Below are 18,507 nucleotides of genomic sequence, written 5' to 3'. Positions count from 1 at the left end.
TCTATTTGTGCGAGTGTGTGTGTGTTTTTTTTTCTATGTTGGTTGAACTGGATGGACGTGTCTTTTTTCAACCAAAGTAACTATGTGGACACTATAAGGCTGGACTATTATAACAAATGTGGAAACTATAAGGCTGCTGTTAGATTATAAATGTTAAATAACAGTGAGAAACAGGCAAAGATCTAGTGAATATTTAAAATGAACAGACACGAGCAGTTTTGATAAAAAGAATAAAACAAAACTTTAATAGACATCAAAAGATATAACGTTTCTTACACATAAAAATTACCATCCAGGGATATGCAATTAGCGGACCTCCAGCTGTTGCAGAACTACAAGTCCCATGAGGCATAACAAGACTCTGACAGCCACAAGCATGACACCCAGAGGCAGAGGCATGATGGGACTTGTAGTTTTGCAACATCTGGAGGTCCGCTAATTGCATATCCCTGCAACATTACACAAAATAACAAGACTTAAACATATACTCCTAATTCCAATATCCCAAAAAGTCCAATAATACTTAGCTCTGGTAGTTGAATGTCAACAGCTTACACTGGATATCTGGATAAACTGTAACAGGACAATGAGGTGTATTGACTGCATCTTTACACAGCTCCAAACAGACTTCTTTCTTCCCCTATGGCAATTTTGTGAGTGATTTTAGCAAGACACAACGTCAAAGCTCATTAAACCACCTATGGGTGAGAGATATTCTTTTCAACCTTATTTTATTGAAAGGCGAGGGATTAACAAATGTATTAAAGTTACAAAATAAAACACACATGTAAGTTACATACAGCAGTGAGGTAAACTTTTACGCATTATGCATAATCTGAGGCATCCTATCTTTAGTATTCTGGTGTAATAGTGGTGCATCGTAATGTAATATGCCACAAAGCGTGAATAACAACATGTGAGCGGGTTCCAACCTACAATTCTATACCAATTGAACGCATATCTATGATGTAATGTGGTCCATCCTAATCGGGATGATATGCTGTAGGGATCCGTAATTGTCTTAGGGTAAATATCTAGTTCACGGTTCTGTACTGGGCATATGACCTCAGTTCGTATGCTTGGGTGTTAGGTTCAATGCGGGAAGGAGAGCAAGTAGGGAAAGAGAAGAAGGGTTACATCAAGGAAGGGGTAAGGGAGGTTAAAGAGGTTAAAGATCACTCCAGCATGGCTAATCAGTAGATGAGGTTGGGTCCTCAGCAGCCCATAAAGTAAAATCTTCGTAGTAACGAAACATTGACCATGAGGTCCAAGTGATGGAGAACTGTTCCTCCTTTCCGGTCTCCTGCGCCAACAGATGTTCCAGATCTTTTATCTGATGCACATCAACAGCCCATTCTCCCAAGGTAGGCAAGGCCACTGTTCTCCAATGACAGGGAATCACCGTCCTAGCTGCAGCCAGAAAGTGATGCAATATATCTTTTTTAATCGACTTGAGGGGTCCTGGGATCATAGATAGGAGGGCTACTTCTGGGGTGGGCTTAGTTGAGGTCATAACCAGCCTGCTGCATAAGTCAAAGACCTTTTGCCATAGTTTTCCAATAGAAGGGCAAGCACACCAAATGTGGAGCATTGTCCCTCTAGAGGACAGGCATCTCCAGCAAGTATTTGGCAAAGAAGGGTTAAAGCGTTGTATAGTCGCAGGGCATCTGTACCACCTTGTCAACAGTTTAAACCCTTTTTCTTGAGTCTTAGTTGCTAGGGAAATCTTATGCGTCAGGCCGAAGCACTTTTGCCAATCAGCAGGTGAGATAGTGTTGTAAGTCTTCTTCCCATTTCTGTGTATATGGTGGAAGGTCAGGGGTAGATATGTTCAGTAGCAGGGAGTAAAGTAGGGATACCACGTGCGTCGGCGAGTCGGGTTTTAACAGCAGTTCACTGAAATTCGATGGGTCAGATAGGATATCTGATAAGGAAGAAAAGGTACGTATATATGACACAACTTGGCTTCTCTGTAGCCACATTGTTGGGTGTCTCAAAGCTGTCCGGGGAGGCGTGTCCATTCTTAGAGATGGGTCCGCGCGAAGGGCCTGAGCTAGGCGTCTATGGTTCTCCCTATTCCAGGGTCTGAATCCCCTCCCACTTACAGCTGGGGAGAAAGCCGGGGTCCCAAAGAGAGGGGTCATAGGGCCCTGTGGGTTAGATATTTTACTAGTTGAGACTATATGCTCCCACACCTGAAGTGTCTGACGAGTAAGAGCAGTAAAGAGCATGGCGTCTTTACGCTGGGCCATATGTGTCCACGGCAAAGTGCAAAGATCAATCTCGTTTAGATGACTCTCCAATTGAACCCAGAGTTTGGATGAGGGGTGATGAAACCAATCTATGATACGTGTGAGTACCGCTGCCTTGTGGTATACGGAGGCGTCTGGGACCCCTGCTCCTCCCCGGGCCTTTGTGAGAACCATGGTATCATATCATATCCTGGGACGGTCCGCCTTCCATATAAATTTGGAGAAAATCTGACAGAGTCTCTTAAAGAACGAGCTGGGAATATAAATAGGGATGGTTTGAAAGAGGTATAACAATTGAAGAAGAACATCCATTTTCAAGGCATTCACCCTACCCAACCAAGAAAGCCGTTTGGAAGTGTAAATATTCAGATCTGCTTGTGTTCTGAGCAGTAGAGGGGTAAAGTTACTGGAAAAGAGTTAAGATGTGTCTGTTGGGATGTGGATTCCTAGATAGCGAATAGAGATGGAGCTTGTCTTGAAAGGGAAGGAAGATGAAAGTTGTTGAAGGGCCTCCTTTGGAAGTGAGATATTGAGGATTTCCTACTTACTATGATTAACTTTGAAGTTACTCATGTCTCCATATCTCCGGAACTCCTGTATAATTGAGGGCAGGGATACTTACGGTTGGGTCACGAACATTAGCAAGTCACCCACAACAAGAGCAATTTTTGTATGGACAGGACCTAAGTTAATACCATGTATAGCTGGGTTGTTCCTAAGGGCAATGGCCAGATGTTCCATGACAAGAACGTAGAGGAGGGGGGATAAGGGGCAACCCTGCCATGTACCATTGTGAATAGTAAACTTGGGAGGTAGGGATCCATTTAGTCTAAATCTAGCGGAGGGAGAAGAATAGAGGGACATTATTCTGGAAATCATATTGTGGCCCAATCCTATCTGTTGCAGGGATAGGCGGAGGAATTGCCAGTAGTAGGCCTTCTCCGCATCGACTGTAAGGAGGCAAAATGGGATATTGTGAGTGCGGGCATAATCAGTGAGGAGAAGTGTTTTCAGGGTATTGTCTCGTGCCTCTCATCCACTCACAAAGCCAACATGGTCCAAATGTATTAGGCAGGGCAACAATGGCTGCATTCTATTTGCCAGCACCTTAGCAAACACCTCCAGGTCTACTCCTATGAACGATATAGGCCGATAGTTCGCACACAAAGTCGGGTCTTTGTCCGGCTTTGGAATGAGGGAGATGTGTGCTTCTAGTGTTTGCGGAGGAAATGCTGATCCCTCGGAGAGGGAGTTAAACACTTTTGTTAAGAAGGGGGGCAAATTGTTTGTAAAATTTTGGAGTAAAGCTATCAGGGCCTGGGCTTTTACCAGATGGGGTAGCTGCAATGGCACAAGCAACTTCGTCCTCCGAGATTGATGCTTCAAGGTCCTCTATCGTTGCGTCATCTAAAGTAGGTAATGCAGTCTGTGAAATATACGAGGCCTGGGCTTCCGTTGTAGTAGAGGGAGAGTCAATAGGGCTTGCTGCAGGTATGTTATACAGGGATTGGTAAAAATCCCTGAATATCTGCCCATTTTAGAAGGCGAGGAAACGGTTTCCCCAGATTTGTCCTGTATGTGGGATATAAAGGTGGTAGATTGTTTAGTATGTAGGGTACGAGCCAACGATCTACCACATTTGTCCCGAAATTGGTATTGATGAAAGGCAAGTTTGTTCGCAAACGTAAGGGCTGACGCTTCGTATAATTCCTTGAGCTGGGTGCGGGCGGAAGAAACCTCTAAGTGTTTCCACCGTTGGAGAGCGCTTATGGGTAGTCTCCAGTGTCCTAAGCTTATGTACTGCAGTATCTATCGCAGTCGAGTGTTCTCTCTTCAGGCAAGCTCCTATTTGTATAAAGCTGCCCCGCAAAACCGCCTTTAATGCCTCCCATTTAATGGGTGGTGAAGTGTCATCAGAAGCGTGATCCGCAAGGAAATTTGATATGGTCTCCGAGATCCGCGCATCACACCCTGGATCTGTTAGTAGCAAGTCGTTTAGCCGCCATGTCCACTTTTACTGGGGTGGAGGGGATCGAGAGTGTCGGGTATATGGGATAGTGGTCGGACCAAACCATAGGGTCAATTTCACATTCCGGAGACCAATCTAGACAACCATGGTCGATCAAAAAATAATCAAGGCGACTGTATGATTGGTGAATGTGAGAGAAGTGGGTGTAGTTTCGGGATTTAGGGTACAGTATCCTCCAGATGTCAATAAGATGCATATTATAGATGGCACGTTTCAGAGCCCGCAACTTAGGAAAGGATATAGAAGAACGGGAAGTCGAGGAGTCCAGAAGTGGATCTAGAGGAGCGTTAAAATCTCCTCCGAATATGAGCTTGCCCTCCATGAAATCTGACAAGGTCCTTAAGTATTGCAAGGCTGATGGAATTTGGTGTGTATTAGGCAGGTATATGTTGGCTATCATAAATTTAGTCCCCCATATGGAAATTTTCACAAAAACGTATCTTCCCTGGGGGTCTGCCATATGATCGAGTAATTTGATAGGAAGTGACTTGTGGAAAGCAATAGATATTCCCTTAGATTTTTGTGTCGGGTTGGTACTTTGAATCCATCTATTAAAGTATCTGTTGGAGCAGGAAGGGGTGGAGTCAGAGTGAAAATGTGTCTCCTGTAATAAAAGCACGTTAACCTGACGTTTGTGCATTTGGTAAAGGATTTGCCCGCGTTTTGAGGCAATGTTGAGACTGTTTACATCATATGAACAGAATTTCAGTTGCGGGCGAGAAATCACTATGTGAGCCATGCTGGAGTGCGAAAAGCTATAAAAAAGGGGGGAAGGGGGGTAGAATATAGAGGGTTAGGGAAGAAGTATAGATCAGAGAAGTGGAATGGGGAAGGGGGGAGAGGAAAGGAGGAAGTAGATTTTAGATGGAAAGACACCTAAGAAGTGGTGTCTAAGGGTGCTAATGTGTTCGCAAAGGCGAAGCACTGTGTGAAATGTCATGCTTTAGGCACAAACTGTGCCAGTCCTACTGTGGGAGAAAGGTCGAGATGGGTTGACCTGAGTCATGATCCCAACAGCATATCAGGCATAGGTATTGTGTATTTGGCACACCTAATATATGATCTGTGTATGAGGCATATGGCAGCTGCTTCCAAGTGAAGTTGTCCTAAAAAGATGGTGTTGGCTCCCACCGTTACAAAAAAGGGGGTTGGGGGGGATCCCTGTTAACTATGAGGGAGCATCAGGCTCTTAGTCTCACTAAATAGATTGACCCAGTGTTTTAGGGATTGCATATAGGCTCCTATTCAATTAACATAGTATATATAATCTCAGTCACAGGAACAACAAATAAAAACATTCAACAAAATATGAGTATTAATTCCGATTGTTTAACTTCGGAGGACATACAATATGTAATTATATTGGCTCCATCTGACAGGTAAAAAATAAAAGGAAGAAAGGGGTATTGGAGGATCGATCCTGGGAGGCACTCCAGGCCCAAGTGGGATGCGTGCCTCACCTGCAGCTGAAAATCATTAGGATCGGAGGCCACGTCTTCTCCCCGAGTCGATCCCCCCACTTCAGTTAACATCAACAGTCATGTATCACATAGGGAGTGGGGGGGAGAACAACCTGAAACTGAGCGAAACATCATATGAAAAACATTTAGTGTATTCTGGCGTGACCTGACGCCCGTCACAGTATAAAACAAAAAGTGTCAATTACCTGTATTCTCTCCCGAACCCCAGCCAGGCAATTGTATTGGCAAAGGGCAGGAAAAGAACTGATAGTTCCCTCTCCATGTAGTCAAACAATACCTGACCAAGTTTGTTGGAGGGCACGGATCTCAGGGGAAATTACACAGGCAGGGGATCAGAGGGCAAAGCAAGCCTGCTAGGAATGCGTCAGAGCCGTTAGGATCCCCCGGTGAAATGGTGTGGAGGAACAGGATAATGCAGTTGTCTCCAGTGTACTATCGGGTCAATCTTCTGGAGAGGTAGTTGTCTTATTCCAGAGCCAGAGGATACCGATCCAGACCTATTACGTCTACGGCGTTGCGGGAATGGGCCAAGTCCCATCTGTCTTGATCGGTTGTCTGGGGGATCAAGCCAGTTTAGGACATCAACCGGTTCTTGTTCAAGGAAGAAGTCAGGCAGCTGGTCTGGGTCATATAGCACGAATCTGCTGTCGCCTCGAGTCACCTTGAGGCTGAAGGGGTGGCCCCAGGTATAGGAAAAGCCCCAGCTTGCCCTATGAGGTCAAGTAGAGGGCGCACTACGCGGCGCATATACAGCATATTGCAAGACAGATCTGGGAACAGGTGGATAGAGGATTCGAAGAAGTCCACTGGGCCCAGGCTCCAAGCCTTCCACATTGTTTCCTCTTTTAATAGTGGACCCGCAGAGAACATCTCGGGGGCGACTATCTCGGGGGCCCCCCCACCCTGTGAACACGGTCCAGCTCAATTAATGATGAGGTCTCTCTTGCTAAAACTTTATTGAAGACGGTTATGACAGTGGGTTTCAGGTCCACTCCAGATGTTGCTTCTGGTATGCCTTGCAGTCTGATGTTATTTCTGCGACTGTGATTTTTGCTGTCCTCTATGCGGAGTTGCTGGTGGTGCAAGCGACGGAGGTGTGTCGCGGATTCAAGTGCTGTTAAACGTGTCTCATGGTCATCTTGAATAGTAGTTAGAGCTGACACTGCCACCTCATTAGCTGTGACTTTTTGTCGCTGCCATGAGGATCGCAGTGTGTTTAAAATAGCCTGCCACTGTCGGGAAGGCACGGAGCTCAGCAATCCATGGTCGGCCACGCCCCCGGGTGAGAGATATTATTACACATTTATGGGGACATTTGTCATGAATCAGTTGAAAAATATCCACATCTGATACAACTATAGATTATGGCATTTGTAGGGTACCTTTAGCAGTACAAAAGATCAAAAATAACAATGCACTGCTCATTCCAAACAAACGGCAGTAAGAAGGAAATGGAGAGGTTCAGGAGTTGATAAAGGGGGCAGAAAAACACATTAACCCCTTCCTGCCGACCATACGCAGATATGCGTACTCAGCTTTCGGGGGTTATACCGGGATGATGCCCGCAGCTGCAGGCATCATCCCGGTACCGTTGTTTAGAGCCGGCGATTGGCTATCCGTGTATAACAACCGATGCGGCTAAAAGCCGCTCGGCTGTTATACCGGAGCAGCGGGAGGAGACGTCCCCCCCCTCCCGCCGCTCTTATCGGGCCTCCTGGTCGATCCAGAGGCTCGGTGACCAATCCGATGCCTCCGGCGGCTGGGGGCGGGCTGGAATGAAGCTGTGGGCGGCTTCGTTCCAGCCTTCAAATTGTAAACGCGGAAGCGACATCATGACGTCACTTCCCGTTTACTCGGCTGCCATTGGCGCCGGTTTTTAAAAAGTACACAGTATTCAGAATCGCCGTTTTCGGCGATCTGAATACTTTGAAGTGTAAAGGAGGGATGGGGGGTTTTTTAGACTCCCGATCTCTCCATAAAGAGTACCTGTCACCACCTATTACTGTCACAAGGGATGTTTACATCTGGTCCCCCCCAGTGTATCAGTGTATGCCCTCCTGATTTCCCCCCCCCCCCCCCAGTGTATCAGTGTATGCCCTCCTGATTCTCTCCCCCCCCCCCCAGTGTATCAGTGTATGCCCTCCTGATTCTCCCCCCCCCCAGTGTATCAGTGTATGCCCTCCTGATCCCCCCCCGTGTATCAGTGTATGCCCTCCTGATTCCCCCCCAGTGTATCAGTGTATGCCCTCCTGATTCCCCCCCACCCCCCCCCAGTGTATCAGTGTATGCCTTCCTGATTCTCCCCCCCAGTGTATCAGTGTATGCCCTCCTGATCCCCCCCAGTATATGTCCTCCCGATCCCCCCCAGCGTGTGCCCTACTGTTCCCTGCACACTGCTCTACATCCTACTGACCTCTGTACACCACCCTATATACTACTGACCTCTGTACACTAACCTACATACTACTGACCTCTGTACACCACCCTACATACTACTAACCTCTGTACACCACCCTACATACTACTAACCTCTGTACACTACCCTACATACTACTGACCTCTGTACACCACCCTACATACTACTGACCTCTGTACACCACCCTACATACTACTGACCTCTGTACACCACCCTACATACTACTGACCTCTGTACACCACCCTACATACTACTGACCTCTGTACACCACCCTACATACTAGTGACCTCTGTACACCACCCTACATACTAGTGACCTCTGTACACCACCCTACATACTAGTGACCTCTGTACACCACCCTACATACTACTGACCTCTGTACACCACCCTACATACTACTGACCTCTGTACACCACCCTACATACAACTGACCTCTGTACACTACCCTACATACTACTGACCTCTGTACACCACCCTACATTCTACTGACCTCTGTACACTACCCTACATACTACTGACCTCTGTACACTACCCTACATACTACTGACCTCTGTACACCACCCTACATTCTACTGACCTCTGTACACTACCCTACATACTACTGACCTCTGTACATCATCCTACATCAGTGCTCAGACCATATGTCACACACTGCATCGAATTGGTCTGCATGGCTGTCGTCCCAGAAGGAAGTTTGCTGAAGATGAGCAGACTAAGGACATGGATTACTGGTACCATGTCCTGTGGTCTGATGAGACCAAGATAAACTTATTTGGTTCAGATGGCGTCAAACGTGTGTGGCAGCAACTAGGTGAGGTGTACAAAGACAAGTGTGTCTTGCCTACAGTCAAGCATGGTGGTGGAAGTATGTCTGGGGCTGCATGAGTGCTGCTGGCACTGGGGAGCTACAGTTCATTGAGGGAACCATGAATGCCAACATATATTGCGACATACTGAAGCAGAGCATGATCCCCCCTCCCTTCGGAGACTGGGCCGCAGGGCAGTATTCCAACATAACAACCTCAAACACACCTCCAAGACAGCCACTGCCTTGCTAAAGAATCTGAGGGTAAAGGTGATGGACTGGCCAAGCATGTCACAAGACCTAAACCCTATTGAGCATGGGTTAAGGCAATGCTGGAAAATAATGGTGGCCACACAATTTTGAAACTTTGGTCCCAATTTGGACATTTTCACTTAGGGGTGTACTAACTTTGTTGCCAGAGGTTTAGACATTAACGCCTGTGTGAGTTATTTTGAGGGGACAACAAATTTACATGGTTATACAAGCTGTACACTCACTACTTTACAGTGTAGCAAAGTGTAATTTCTTCAGTGTGGTCACATAAAAAGATATATGATAAAATATTTACAAAAATGTGAGGGGTGTAACTCACTTTTGTGAGATACTGTATATACCATAGTTTGTAGGCGCTATAACTTTCATGCAAACCAATCAATATACACTTATTGTTTTTTTTTTTATCAAAAATATGTAGCAGAATACATATTGGCCAAAATTTAGGAAGAAATTTGATATTTTTTTATTATTGGATATGTTTTATAGCAGAAAGTAAAAAATATTGGGGTTTTTTTTTCAAAATTTTTGGTCTTTTTTCGTTTATATCACGGACCAATTAACAATCACCAGCATGTGAACATAAACCTATTTCTTTCTCGTACATCATGGGACACAGAGCCTCAGTAATTACTGATGGGTTATATAGGGTATCACTAGGTGATTGGACACTGGTCACACCCTAAACAGAAAGTTCAACCCCCTATATAATCCCTCCCCTTGCAGGGATACCTCAGTTTTTACGCCAGTGTCTTAGGTGTTGGACGTGTAAAGATGTCCTGTGCTGAGCTCCAAAGGGAATATCCTATGCTGGGGCAAGCCAGGCGAACCGGATCCATTTCAAAGTGTCCTTTCTAGGCCGAATTGGATGGTACCCGGGCCTCGTGTCTGAAGAAACGAGGTTTTACCTGTAACGCTTCCTCTTTTTAGAGAGCTGGACCCCGCATTTCAGAAAATGTTTTTTCTAGCCTTATTTCTGGCCGGGTGCTTTACAACCCCAAACTGCGGATCCCCCTATCCGTAGGGGGCCCCAGTCTCTGAAGGTTTTTCCAAACGGAGCCCACCGTTAGAGGTGAAGATCGGGTCTGTATAACAGAACCCTGCGGCTGGATAAGGTAAGGGAGATTCCACAGAATTTTTTAATTCTAGTAGGTTTCTCCTTTAAAGTAAATGCATGCTATGCCTATTATGACCACCGGGGGCTGCCAAGAGCACATACCTTCTCATGCTGATGTCTGTCTCAGTGTTTCACGCTGCACAAGCTCCTCCAGCCGAGCTCCAGGTAGGATGGGATGAGGGGTTCTCCTCTGGATATTCCCCCCAGAATAGGGGGAGGCCGCAGGTGGTCTGTGAGGCAGTAGTATACCGCACTATCGCCGCCGCCATTGCCACGTGCAGGCCCCATCACTGCCAGCCTCTCTCCTTCCTTCCCCACCCCCAGCCTTTCCTCCACACTTGTACAGGAGGGACGGCTCGCGCGGGAAGCGCACATTTTTTTTTAAAAAAACTAGGGGGGGTGGGGGGGCGGAGCATCAGCGCGGCATCCAGCGTGCTCAGACGCCCACATTGCCGGCTGCAAGGCTATAAGAAGCACACTTTACAGGTGCGCACAGCCTTTGGAGGGACACAGAGCTGATGGTCGCATGTAAGGTGGGACACAGGCATTCTCCTAGGCAGCATTTACTAAGGAAACACCAGACTGGGCATTTGGTAGCAGGGCTTTTGCCGGACTACATCGCTCAGCAGTCAGTGTTCATTTTGTGATACCTCCACCTTGTTGCTTTGCACTATGGGTAGAAGAGGTTCAAATACCCCAAGAACCAGAGGCTCTAGGGGATCTCCTTCAGGTTCTGAGGACTCCCTTTCTGCGGCACTTTCCCCCCCTTAGGGGCCAGGGACGGCTAGCCAGGGAGAGCCATTGGGGTCAGGGGCTACACCTGCTTCTGGCACTTCAGCCCCTGTATACATTACACAGGAGGTTTTTTTCCTCAACCATTAATGGTTTAGAGGAAAGATTAATGGCAGTAAATGCATCTTCACTCAGTGGAAGAAAAACGCACTAGGTCTTCCTCTGTTACCCGGGACCCTCAGGAGAGGAGCTCTGGGATAGGGGAGAAAAATCCCTTTCAGAGGATCGGGATGGGACGGATGATTCCTTCTCTGAGGAATCAAGTGGATAAGGGCCCTCTTCGCTACTCAGGATGAGAAAGTCTTAGTACAGATCCTTGCTGGATTGGTCCGCTCCACATTTAAAGTACCCGTATCTGAATCAGGTAAAGAACCCTCTACTTCTTTGGGGTCACTGAAGCCTCCTCAAACACATGCTTTTCCTGTTCATAATTTACTTGAAAAAGCTCATTTATTCTGAGTGGGATCACCCAGATAAACGTTTTTTCCGCCTAAAAAGTTTTCAACACTTTATCCTATGGAAGAAATGTTTATAAAGATGTGGGGGATACCGGCCGTTGATGCCGCCATTTCCTCTGTAAATAAAAGTCTGACTTGTCCTGTAGACAATGCTCAGATGCTCAGGGATCCTGTGGATAAAAAGATGGAATCCCTATTGAAGGATATTTTCTCCTTAGCAGGTTCAGTAGTTCAACCTGCAGTGGCAGCGATCGGAGTCTCTCAATACTTAAGAGACCATGTTAAGCAGGTCATCAAGGTTCTACCTAAACAGCAGGCCCAGGGGTTGGCTAACCGTCCAGCGGCCTTATGTTTTGCTGTTGACGCCATTAGAGATTCTATCATGCAAACCCCTCGTCTTTAACTTGGGTTGGTGCATATGCGTAGAATCTTATGGTTCAAAGATTGGTCAGCTGAAGCACCATGTAAGAAACTTCAGGCTGGATTTCCATTTCATGGTGCAAGGTTGTTTGGAGAAGACTTGGATAATTATATCCAAAGGTTCTCTAGTGGGAGAGCACTCTTACCTGTTAAGAAGAGGAGTAAGCGTCCCTCTTTCAAACGGCAAGAGTCAACCACAGGGACAAAGAAGTCCTGGGGGAAGAAGCCTGCTAGACAGGACTCTAAGGCCTCTTTATGAAGGGGCGCCCCCACTCGCTCGAGTGGGGGTAAGACTGCTACAGTTCTCAAAAGCTCTGGCAGGAGGATTTCAGGGCAGATGGGTAATCTCCACGGTAACCTTAGGTTACAAACTGGAGTTCCACGAATTTCCCTCTCCTCGTTTCCTCAGATCAAATGTCCCCAGAGATCCAGAGAAAAAGCAGTCGCTCCTTCTAGCGTTAGAGCGGCTTTTGTCGCAAGAGGTCATTATGGTGGTTCCCACGAAGGATCAAGGATTGGGCTTCTATTCCAAACTTTTACGGTCCAAAAGCCAGATGGGGATGTCAGACCCATTCTGGATCTAAGGGATCTTAATTCGATTCCTAAGGATTCGGTCCTTTCGCAGGGAATCAATTCGGACAGTAGTCTCCATCCTGCAGGGCGGAGAATTTCTGGCATCGATAGACATCAGAGGTGCATATCTGCAGGTGCCCATTTTTCCTGCTCATCAAAAGTTCTTACGCTTCGAGATAGGAGGGCGCTATTTCCAGTTTGTGGCTCTGCCTTTCGGACTAACCACTGCACCTCAAGTGTTTACAAAAGTCTTGGCTCCTCCTCTGGCCAGATTAAGGGTTCAAGGTATAACTGTCATAGCATACCTAGACGACCTGCTCTTGATAGACCGGTCGGTAGCCTGTTTGAACGGAAACTTGAGGACCACAGTCAAGTATCTGGAACACCTAGGTTGGATCCTCAACCTAGATAGATCTTTCCTAAAACCAGTAAGAAGACTGGAGTATTTGGGTCTGATCATAGATACAAGCCAGGAAGAAGGTATTTTTACCTCAGGCAAAGATCACTGCCTTAAGGGAGCTGATTCCGGTAGTCAGGACCAAGAAGGGTCCTTCTATCCGCCTTTGTATGAGGCTGCTGGAAAAGAGGGTAGCTTCGTTCGAAGCAGTTCCCTATGCTCAGTTTCATTCAGGACTGTTGCAACACAGTATCCTGTCGGCCTGGAACAAGAGGGTTCAGGCATTAGATTTTCCGATGCACCTGTCTCATGCAGTGCATCAGAGCCTCAATTGGTGGTTAATACCCGAAAGCTTGCAGAAAGGGAAATCCTTTCTACCGGTCACCTGGATGGTGGTAACAACGGATGCCAGTCTTTCGGGTTGGAGAGCAGTTCTGGAACAGTCTGTGGTCCAAGGGGTATGGTCCAAAACTGAGAGGACTCTACCCATCAACATTCTGGAGATCCGTGCGGCATATCTAGCTCTAAAAGCCTGGACTCTCAGGCTACAGGGTTGCCCAGTCAGGATCCAGTCCGACAATGCCACAGCAGTGGCTTATATCAATCATCAGGGAGGCACCAGGAGCCGAGCTGCTCAAAGAGAGGGGAACCAGATCTTAGTCTGGGCAGAGCAGCAGGTGCCATGCATATCGACAGTCTTCATTCCAGGGATAGAGAGCTGGCAGGCGGACTATTTAAGTCGCCAGCAGTTACTCCCAGGGGAATGGCCTCTGCATCACGACGTCTTTTGGGCCATATGCCAAAGATGGGGGGTTCCAGATGTAGATCTCTTTGCATCCCGATTTAACAAAAAGATAGACAGATTTGTGGCAAAGGATCCTCTTGCATGCGGGACAGATGTGTTGGTGATTCCGTGGCTTCGGTTCTCACTGATTTATGCATTCCCGCCTATTCTGCTACTGCCACGACTCCTTTGCAGGATCAGGCAGGAAAGGAAGTCAGTACTTCTGGTAGCCCCCGCTTGGCCCAGGAGGACGTGGTATGCAGAAATAGTAAGGATGACGGTGGGTTCCCCATCGACCCTACCGTTACGCCCAGACCTGTTATCTCAAGGTCCAGTGTTCCATCCTGCCTTACAAACGCTAAATTTGACGGTTTGGCTATTGAAACCCACATTCTGAAGAATCGTGGGCTTTCAGGTCCTGTGATATCTACCTTGATCAATGCAAGGAAGCCAGCTTCCAGAGTAATTTATCATGGAGTCTGGAAAGCTTATGTATCCTGGTGTGAATCCAGGGGTTGGCATCCCAGAAAATATGTGATTGGTAGAATTCTTGATTTCTACAATTGGGATTAGAGATAAAGCTGGCCTTGAGTACCATCAAGGGCCAGGTCTCGGCCTTATCAGTATTATTTCAACGGCCACTTGCTTCACATTCTTTGGTCCAAAACTTTATGCAGGGGGTAACGCGTCTTAATCCTCTGGTTAAGGCGCCCCTAAACCCCTGGGACTTGAATTTGGTTTTGTCTGTGTTACAGAAACAGCCTTTTGAACCATAACGTCAGATTCCCTTGGTCTTGTTGACAAAAAAGTACATTTTTCTGGTAGCCATTTCTTCTGCTAGAAGAGTATCAGAATTAGCAGTTCTTTCCTGTAAAGAGCCTTATTTGATTGTACACAAGGATAGAGTGGTATTGCGCGCTCATCCTAGTTTTTTTACCGAAGGTGGTTTCAGATTTTCATCTAAACCAAGACATTGTTCTGCCTTCCTTTTTTCCAGATCCCTGTTCTTCGGAAGAAAGGTCACTACATTCTTTGGATGTCGTAAGAGCAGTCAAGACCTATCTGGAAGCAACTGCTCAAATTCGCAAAATGGGTGTTTTGTTCGTGCTGCCAGAGGGTCCCAATAGAGGACAGGCAGCGTCAAAAGCTACCATTTCTAAATGGATTCGACAATTGATTATTCAGGCTTGCGGTTTGAAACAGAAGATTCCTCCATTTCAGATCAAGGCACATTCCACAAGGGCTATTGGTGCTTCTTGGGCAGTGCATCACCGGGCCTCTATGGCTCAAATCTGCAAGGCCGCAACCTGGTCTTCAGTCCATACATTCACTAGATTTTATCAGGTGGATGTGAGAAGGCATGAGGATATCGCCTTTGGGCGTAGTGTGCTGCAGGCAGCGGTACAAAGTCCTCAGGTCTGATTACACTCTACTTGGTTGTGGTTCCCCTCCCCTCAGGTAGCATTGCTCTGGGACATCCCATCAGTAATTACTGAGGCTCTGTGTCCCATGATGTACGAGAAAGAAAATAGGATTTTTTATAACAGCTTACCTGTAAAATCCTTTTCTTTGGATGTACATCACGGGACACAGAGGTCCCGCCCCTCGTCTAATAGACTTATATTGCTTTGCTAAAAAACTGAGGTATCCCTGCAAGGGGAGGGATTATATAGGGGGTTGGACTTCCTGTTTAGGGTGTGACCAGTGCCCAATCACCTAGTGATACCCTATATAACCCATCAGTAATTACTGAGGCTCTGTGTCCCGTGATGTACATCAAAAGAAAAGGATTTTACAGGTAAGCTGTTATAAAAAATAATATTTTTGCTGCTTCCAGTATTGTGTACTATACTCATATTGTGATTTTGTCCTAATTAGATGGAGACTCCCTCTCTCAGGAGTGTCCTGAAGGACCCCCAGGAAACCCATCATCTGTAAGTACACTGGTCTTTTTTACCTCTCATAACTCCTCAGTATTCTTATTTTATTTTCCTAGCATAGATTAGAAAATAAAAGTTGGTTGCTAAAGTATCTGTGTTCCAAAATGCTAAAACCACATTAAAGGTTTAATGTACTCAAGTAATTTAAAAGTTATTTTCACTATTTGTAAATCTGCAGTTTTTATTAAAATAAACTTGGTGATCCTGCCATGAAGGTCCTTGCCTTGGCACTTCCTGTTATAAGGTGACAACCTTATATTCCTGTCTCCCAGTTGTGCTCCTTTGCTGTCACCGTTACATGGGTTTCCAGTGGAAGCCAAAGTTGGCTGATCAAACACAAGTGAGGTGGATAGGGAATTCTCCCCGCTGCGCTATTGTATTATGACAGCAGGGCGCCTCCGCTGTCAAAATACACTGCTTAGCGCTGCAGCCGATTGGCTACAGTGCTGATCGAACAAAAATTTACCTATATCCCATTAGAGAGGAGTGATCATTAGATCAACTCCTCTCAAGGGGAAATTTTGGTGGTTTGGTGGTTGATTGCTCCCACCTGCCTCTAGTAAAACCTTCCAGAGATGGAATGGGAAGGCCAGCTACTGAAGTTATGAATATTTTTTTGCTCTCAGCTGAACCCTGGGAGGGGCACCCAGAATGTGGCTGAGGGAGAAGATAACTGTTTGGGAGGCTTGCCCAGAGTGTTCTTGTCCTGGGGCTGCTGCCCCTGGGATGCAGCCTGTGTACTAAAGAGCTTCTGTTGGGCCTCAGCAGGTGTTTGGCTGAGGGCCTGAAGGAATCCAGATTGAAAGATATTTGCTGAAGGGCATGGAAGCTGACCTTAAAAAAGATCTTTTTTTATCACAGAAGAATGTTGCATGGAAGCTGGTGGGTGACAGCTGTCATATAGTTAGTCAGGTTGAAAAAAGACACAAGTCCGTCTAGTTCAACCAATAAAGAGAAAAAAAAAAATCATACAATCCCATATACACAATCCTATACCCACAGTTGATCCAGAGGAAGGCGAAAAAACCCCAGCAAAGCATGCTCCAATTTGCTACAGCAGAGAAAAAAATTCTTCTTGATCCCCTCAGAGGCAACTGGATATTCCCTAGATCAACTTTACTTAGGAAAGAATCTAGGCATTTTTTCTCTAGTCATCTTCCAGGACGGCATAACCTGAGAGATGACTGGTCCACCTGACAGGAAACACAATCAACATACAAGGTTAAAAGGCCCCTCCCTTCTCCCTGTACCTCAGTTCTTGATTGTGTTTCCCGGCAGCGAAACGTTTGTTGTTTTTTCTCAGACCTGAAGCTAGGAGCGGATGGTCCCCCCCCTGAGGGCTGGACGCCAAAGCCGGGGAGGGCGGCGGGTCCAGCCATGGCCCTGTCCTTCTCAGGGGGTCCCCCCAATGGCCGGGGGAGAGAGTCTTCCCCGGCAAGGAGTCTCCCGGGTACAGAGGGGTAGCCCGGAACTCCTGTGAGCACATACCTCATGCTTTTTCCTTCCACCCAGTCAGGTACGGAGGTGATGAAGGAACTGGAGCTCAGGCTGGTGTCTAGGCCACAGAGGGGGTAGAGGACGCCAGCCAGGTCGGTACCTTGGTGCCTTGTAGGGCTGGTGGAGGTCCTGGACTTCATAGGGAATGCTGAAGCTCCTGTGTTTGGAGCAGGCTTCCCAGGGTGGAGTAAGATGGCGGCATTTCCGGTTCCGGGCGCTGTAACTTCCGACTTCCGGTCTATGCCAAAATGGCGGATTCAGACACTAGAGGCCAAAATCCTCCCTCAGACAGTGGCTCTCCAACAAAATGGCGCCGATCATCTGTGTATAGGAGAAGACACTCAGCGCTCCAGGGAAAAGCAGGAGGCCTCATGATACTCCTCTTGAGGTCAGAAAACCTCACAAAGCAGCAGATATGGATGGAGAGGAGGTAACAGCTGCAACCTTAGCCCAGGAAGAGGCCAGTGGTGGTGAGTCCTCTTCTGTTTTTTTTTTGGTGAAGTAAGAGGGGTCTTACCTACACCATAGGGGGGGGAGTGAGAGAGAGAGACACAGACAGAAAGTCTTAGGAAACTGGTTAAAGTTTGGACTTTGTCTTTTTTGTCTCCCTAGATCCTGGCAGCTCTGCTCAAGGGGCTCACAAGATGAAGGGCAAAAATCCCCCCCCTCCCAGGTCAAAAAGATGTGGGAATTGTAATGATAAGCTCCCACAGGACCATGGGAAACCTTTTTGCTATAGGTGCATACAAAAACTGTCTAGTAAGGAAACCTCACAGGTTATGAGGGACTTCCTTGCGGTACAGTCGGAGATGCTTTCTACCCTCCAGTCTATTAAGACTGCTATAGCACCTAAAGCGGAGGATAGAGAAATCCTGTCCTCTAGAGAAGGCACTTCCTCTCAGGGAGGTTTTTCAGACAGGGGTCAGAAAACCTTGCAAGGACCCCCTTCCTCTGTCACTTCAGGAGTTGAGGAGTTTGAGGACCCAGAGGAGTCAGAGGAGGACTCATTAGAGGAAGGTGTAGACACAGACGCTGACAGCCAGGATAGTGACAGTCCTAGAACTAGTAGCCACCTCTTTCCCGTGGAAGACATGGGGCAGTTACTTAGGGCGATCTATGCCTCTGAGGATATCCCAGAACCTCTGGTTCAGGCGTCGGCCCGGGACAAGATGTACAGGGGTTTGGGAAAGCCTCAGTCCAGGGTGTTCCCAGTTCATCAGGCTCTAAAGGAGGTGATTTTGAGAGAGTGGAAAGACCCGGAAAGAAAGGTTCT

General features: G+C 46.9%; 1 protein-coding gene across 1 annotated transcript in view; it reads left to right on the top strand.

The window, feature by feature from the left end:
* LOC141148854 (uncharacterized) overlaps nucleotides 1-18,507 on the top strand; it is a 98,964-nt gene that overhangs the window by 34,492 nt on the left and 45,965 nt on the right. Inside the window, exon 2 of the mRNA XM_073636655.1 lies at nucleotides 15,676-15,731. Coding sequence (XP_073492756.1) covers nucleotides 15,676-15,731 — 56 coding nt within the window. The remainder of the gene's footprint in view (nucleotides 1-15,675; nucleotides 15,732-18,507) is intronic.

Source organism: Aquarana catesbeiana, linkage group LG06 (assembly GCF_042186555.1).
Source record: "Aquarana catesbeiana isolate 2022-GZ linkage group LG06, ASM4218655v1, whole genome shotgun sequence".
In the NCBI taxonomy this organism is placed as follows: Eukaryota; Metazoa; Chordata; class Amphibia; order Anura; family Ranidae; genus Aquarana; species Aquarana catesbeiana.
The sequence above is the reverse complement of the archived record's forward strand: the minus strand, read 5'-3'. Positions and strand labels throughout refer to the sequence as shown.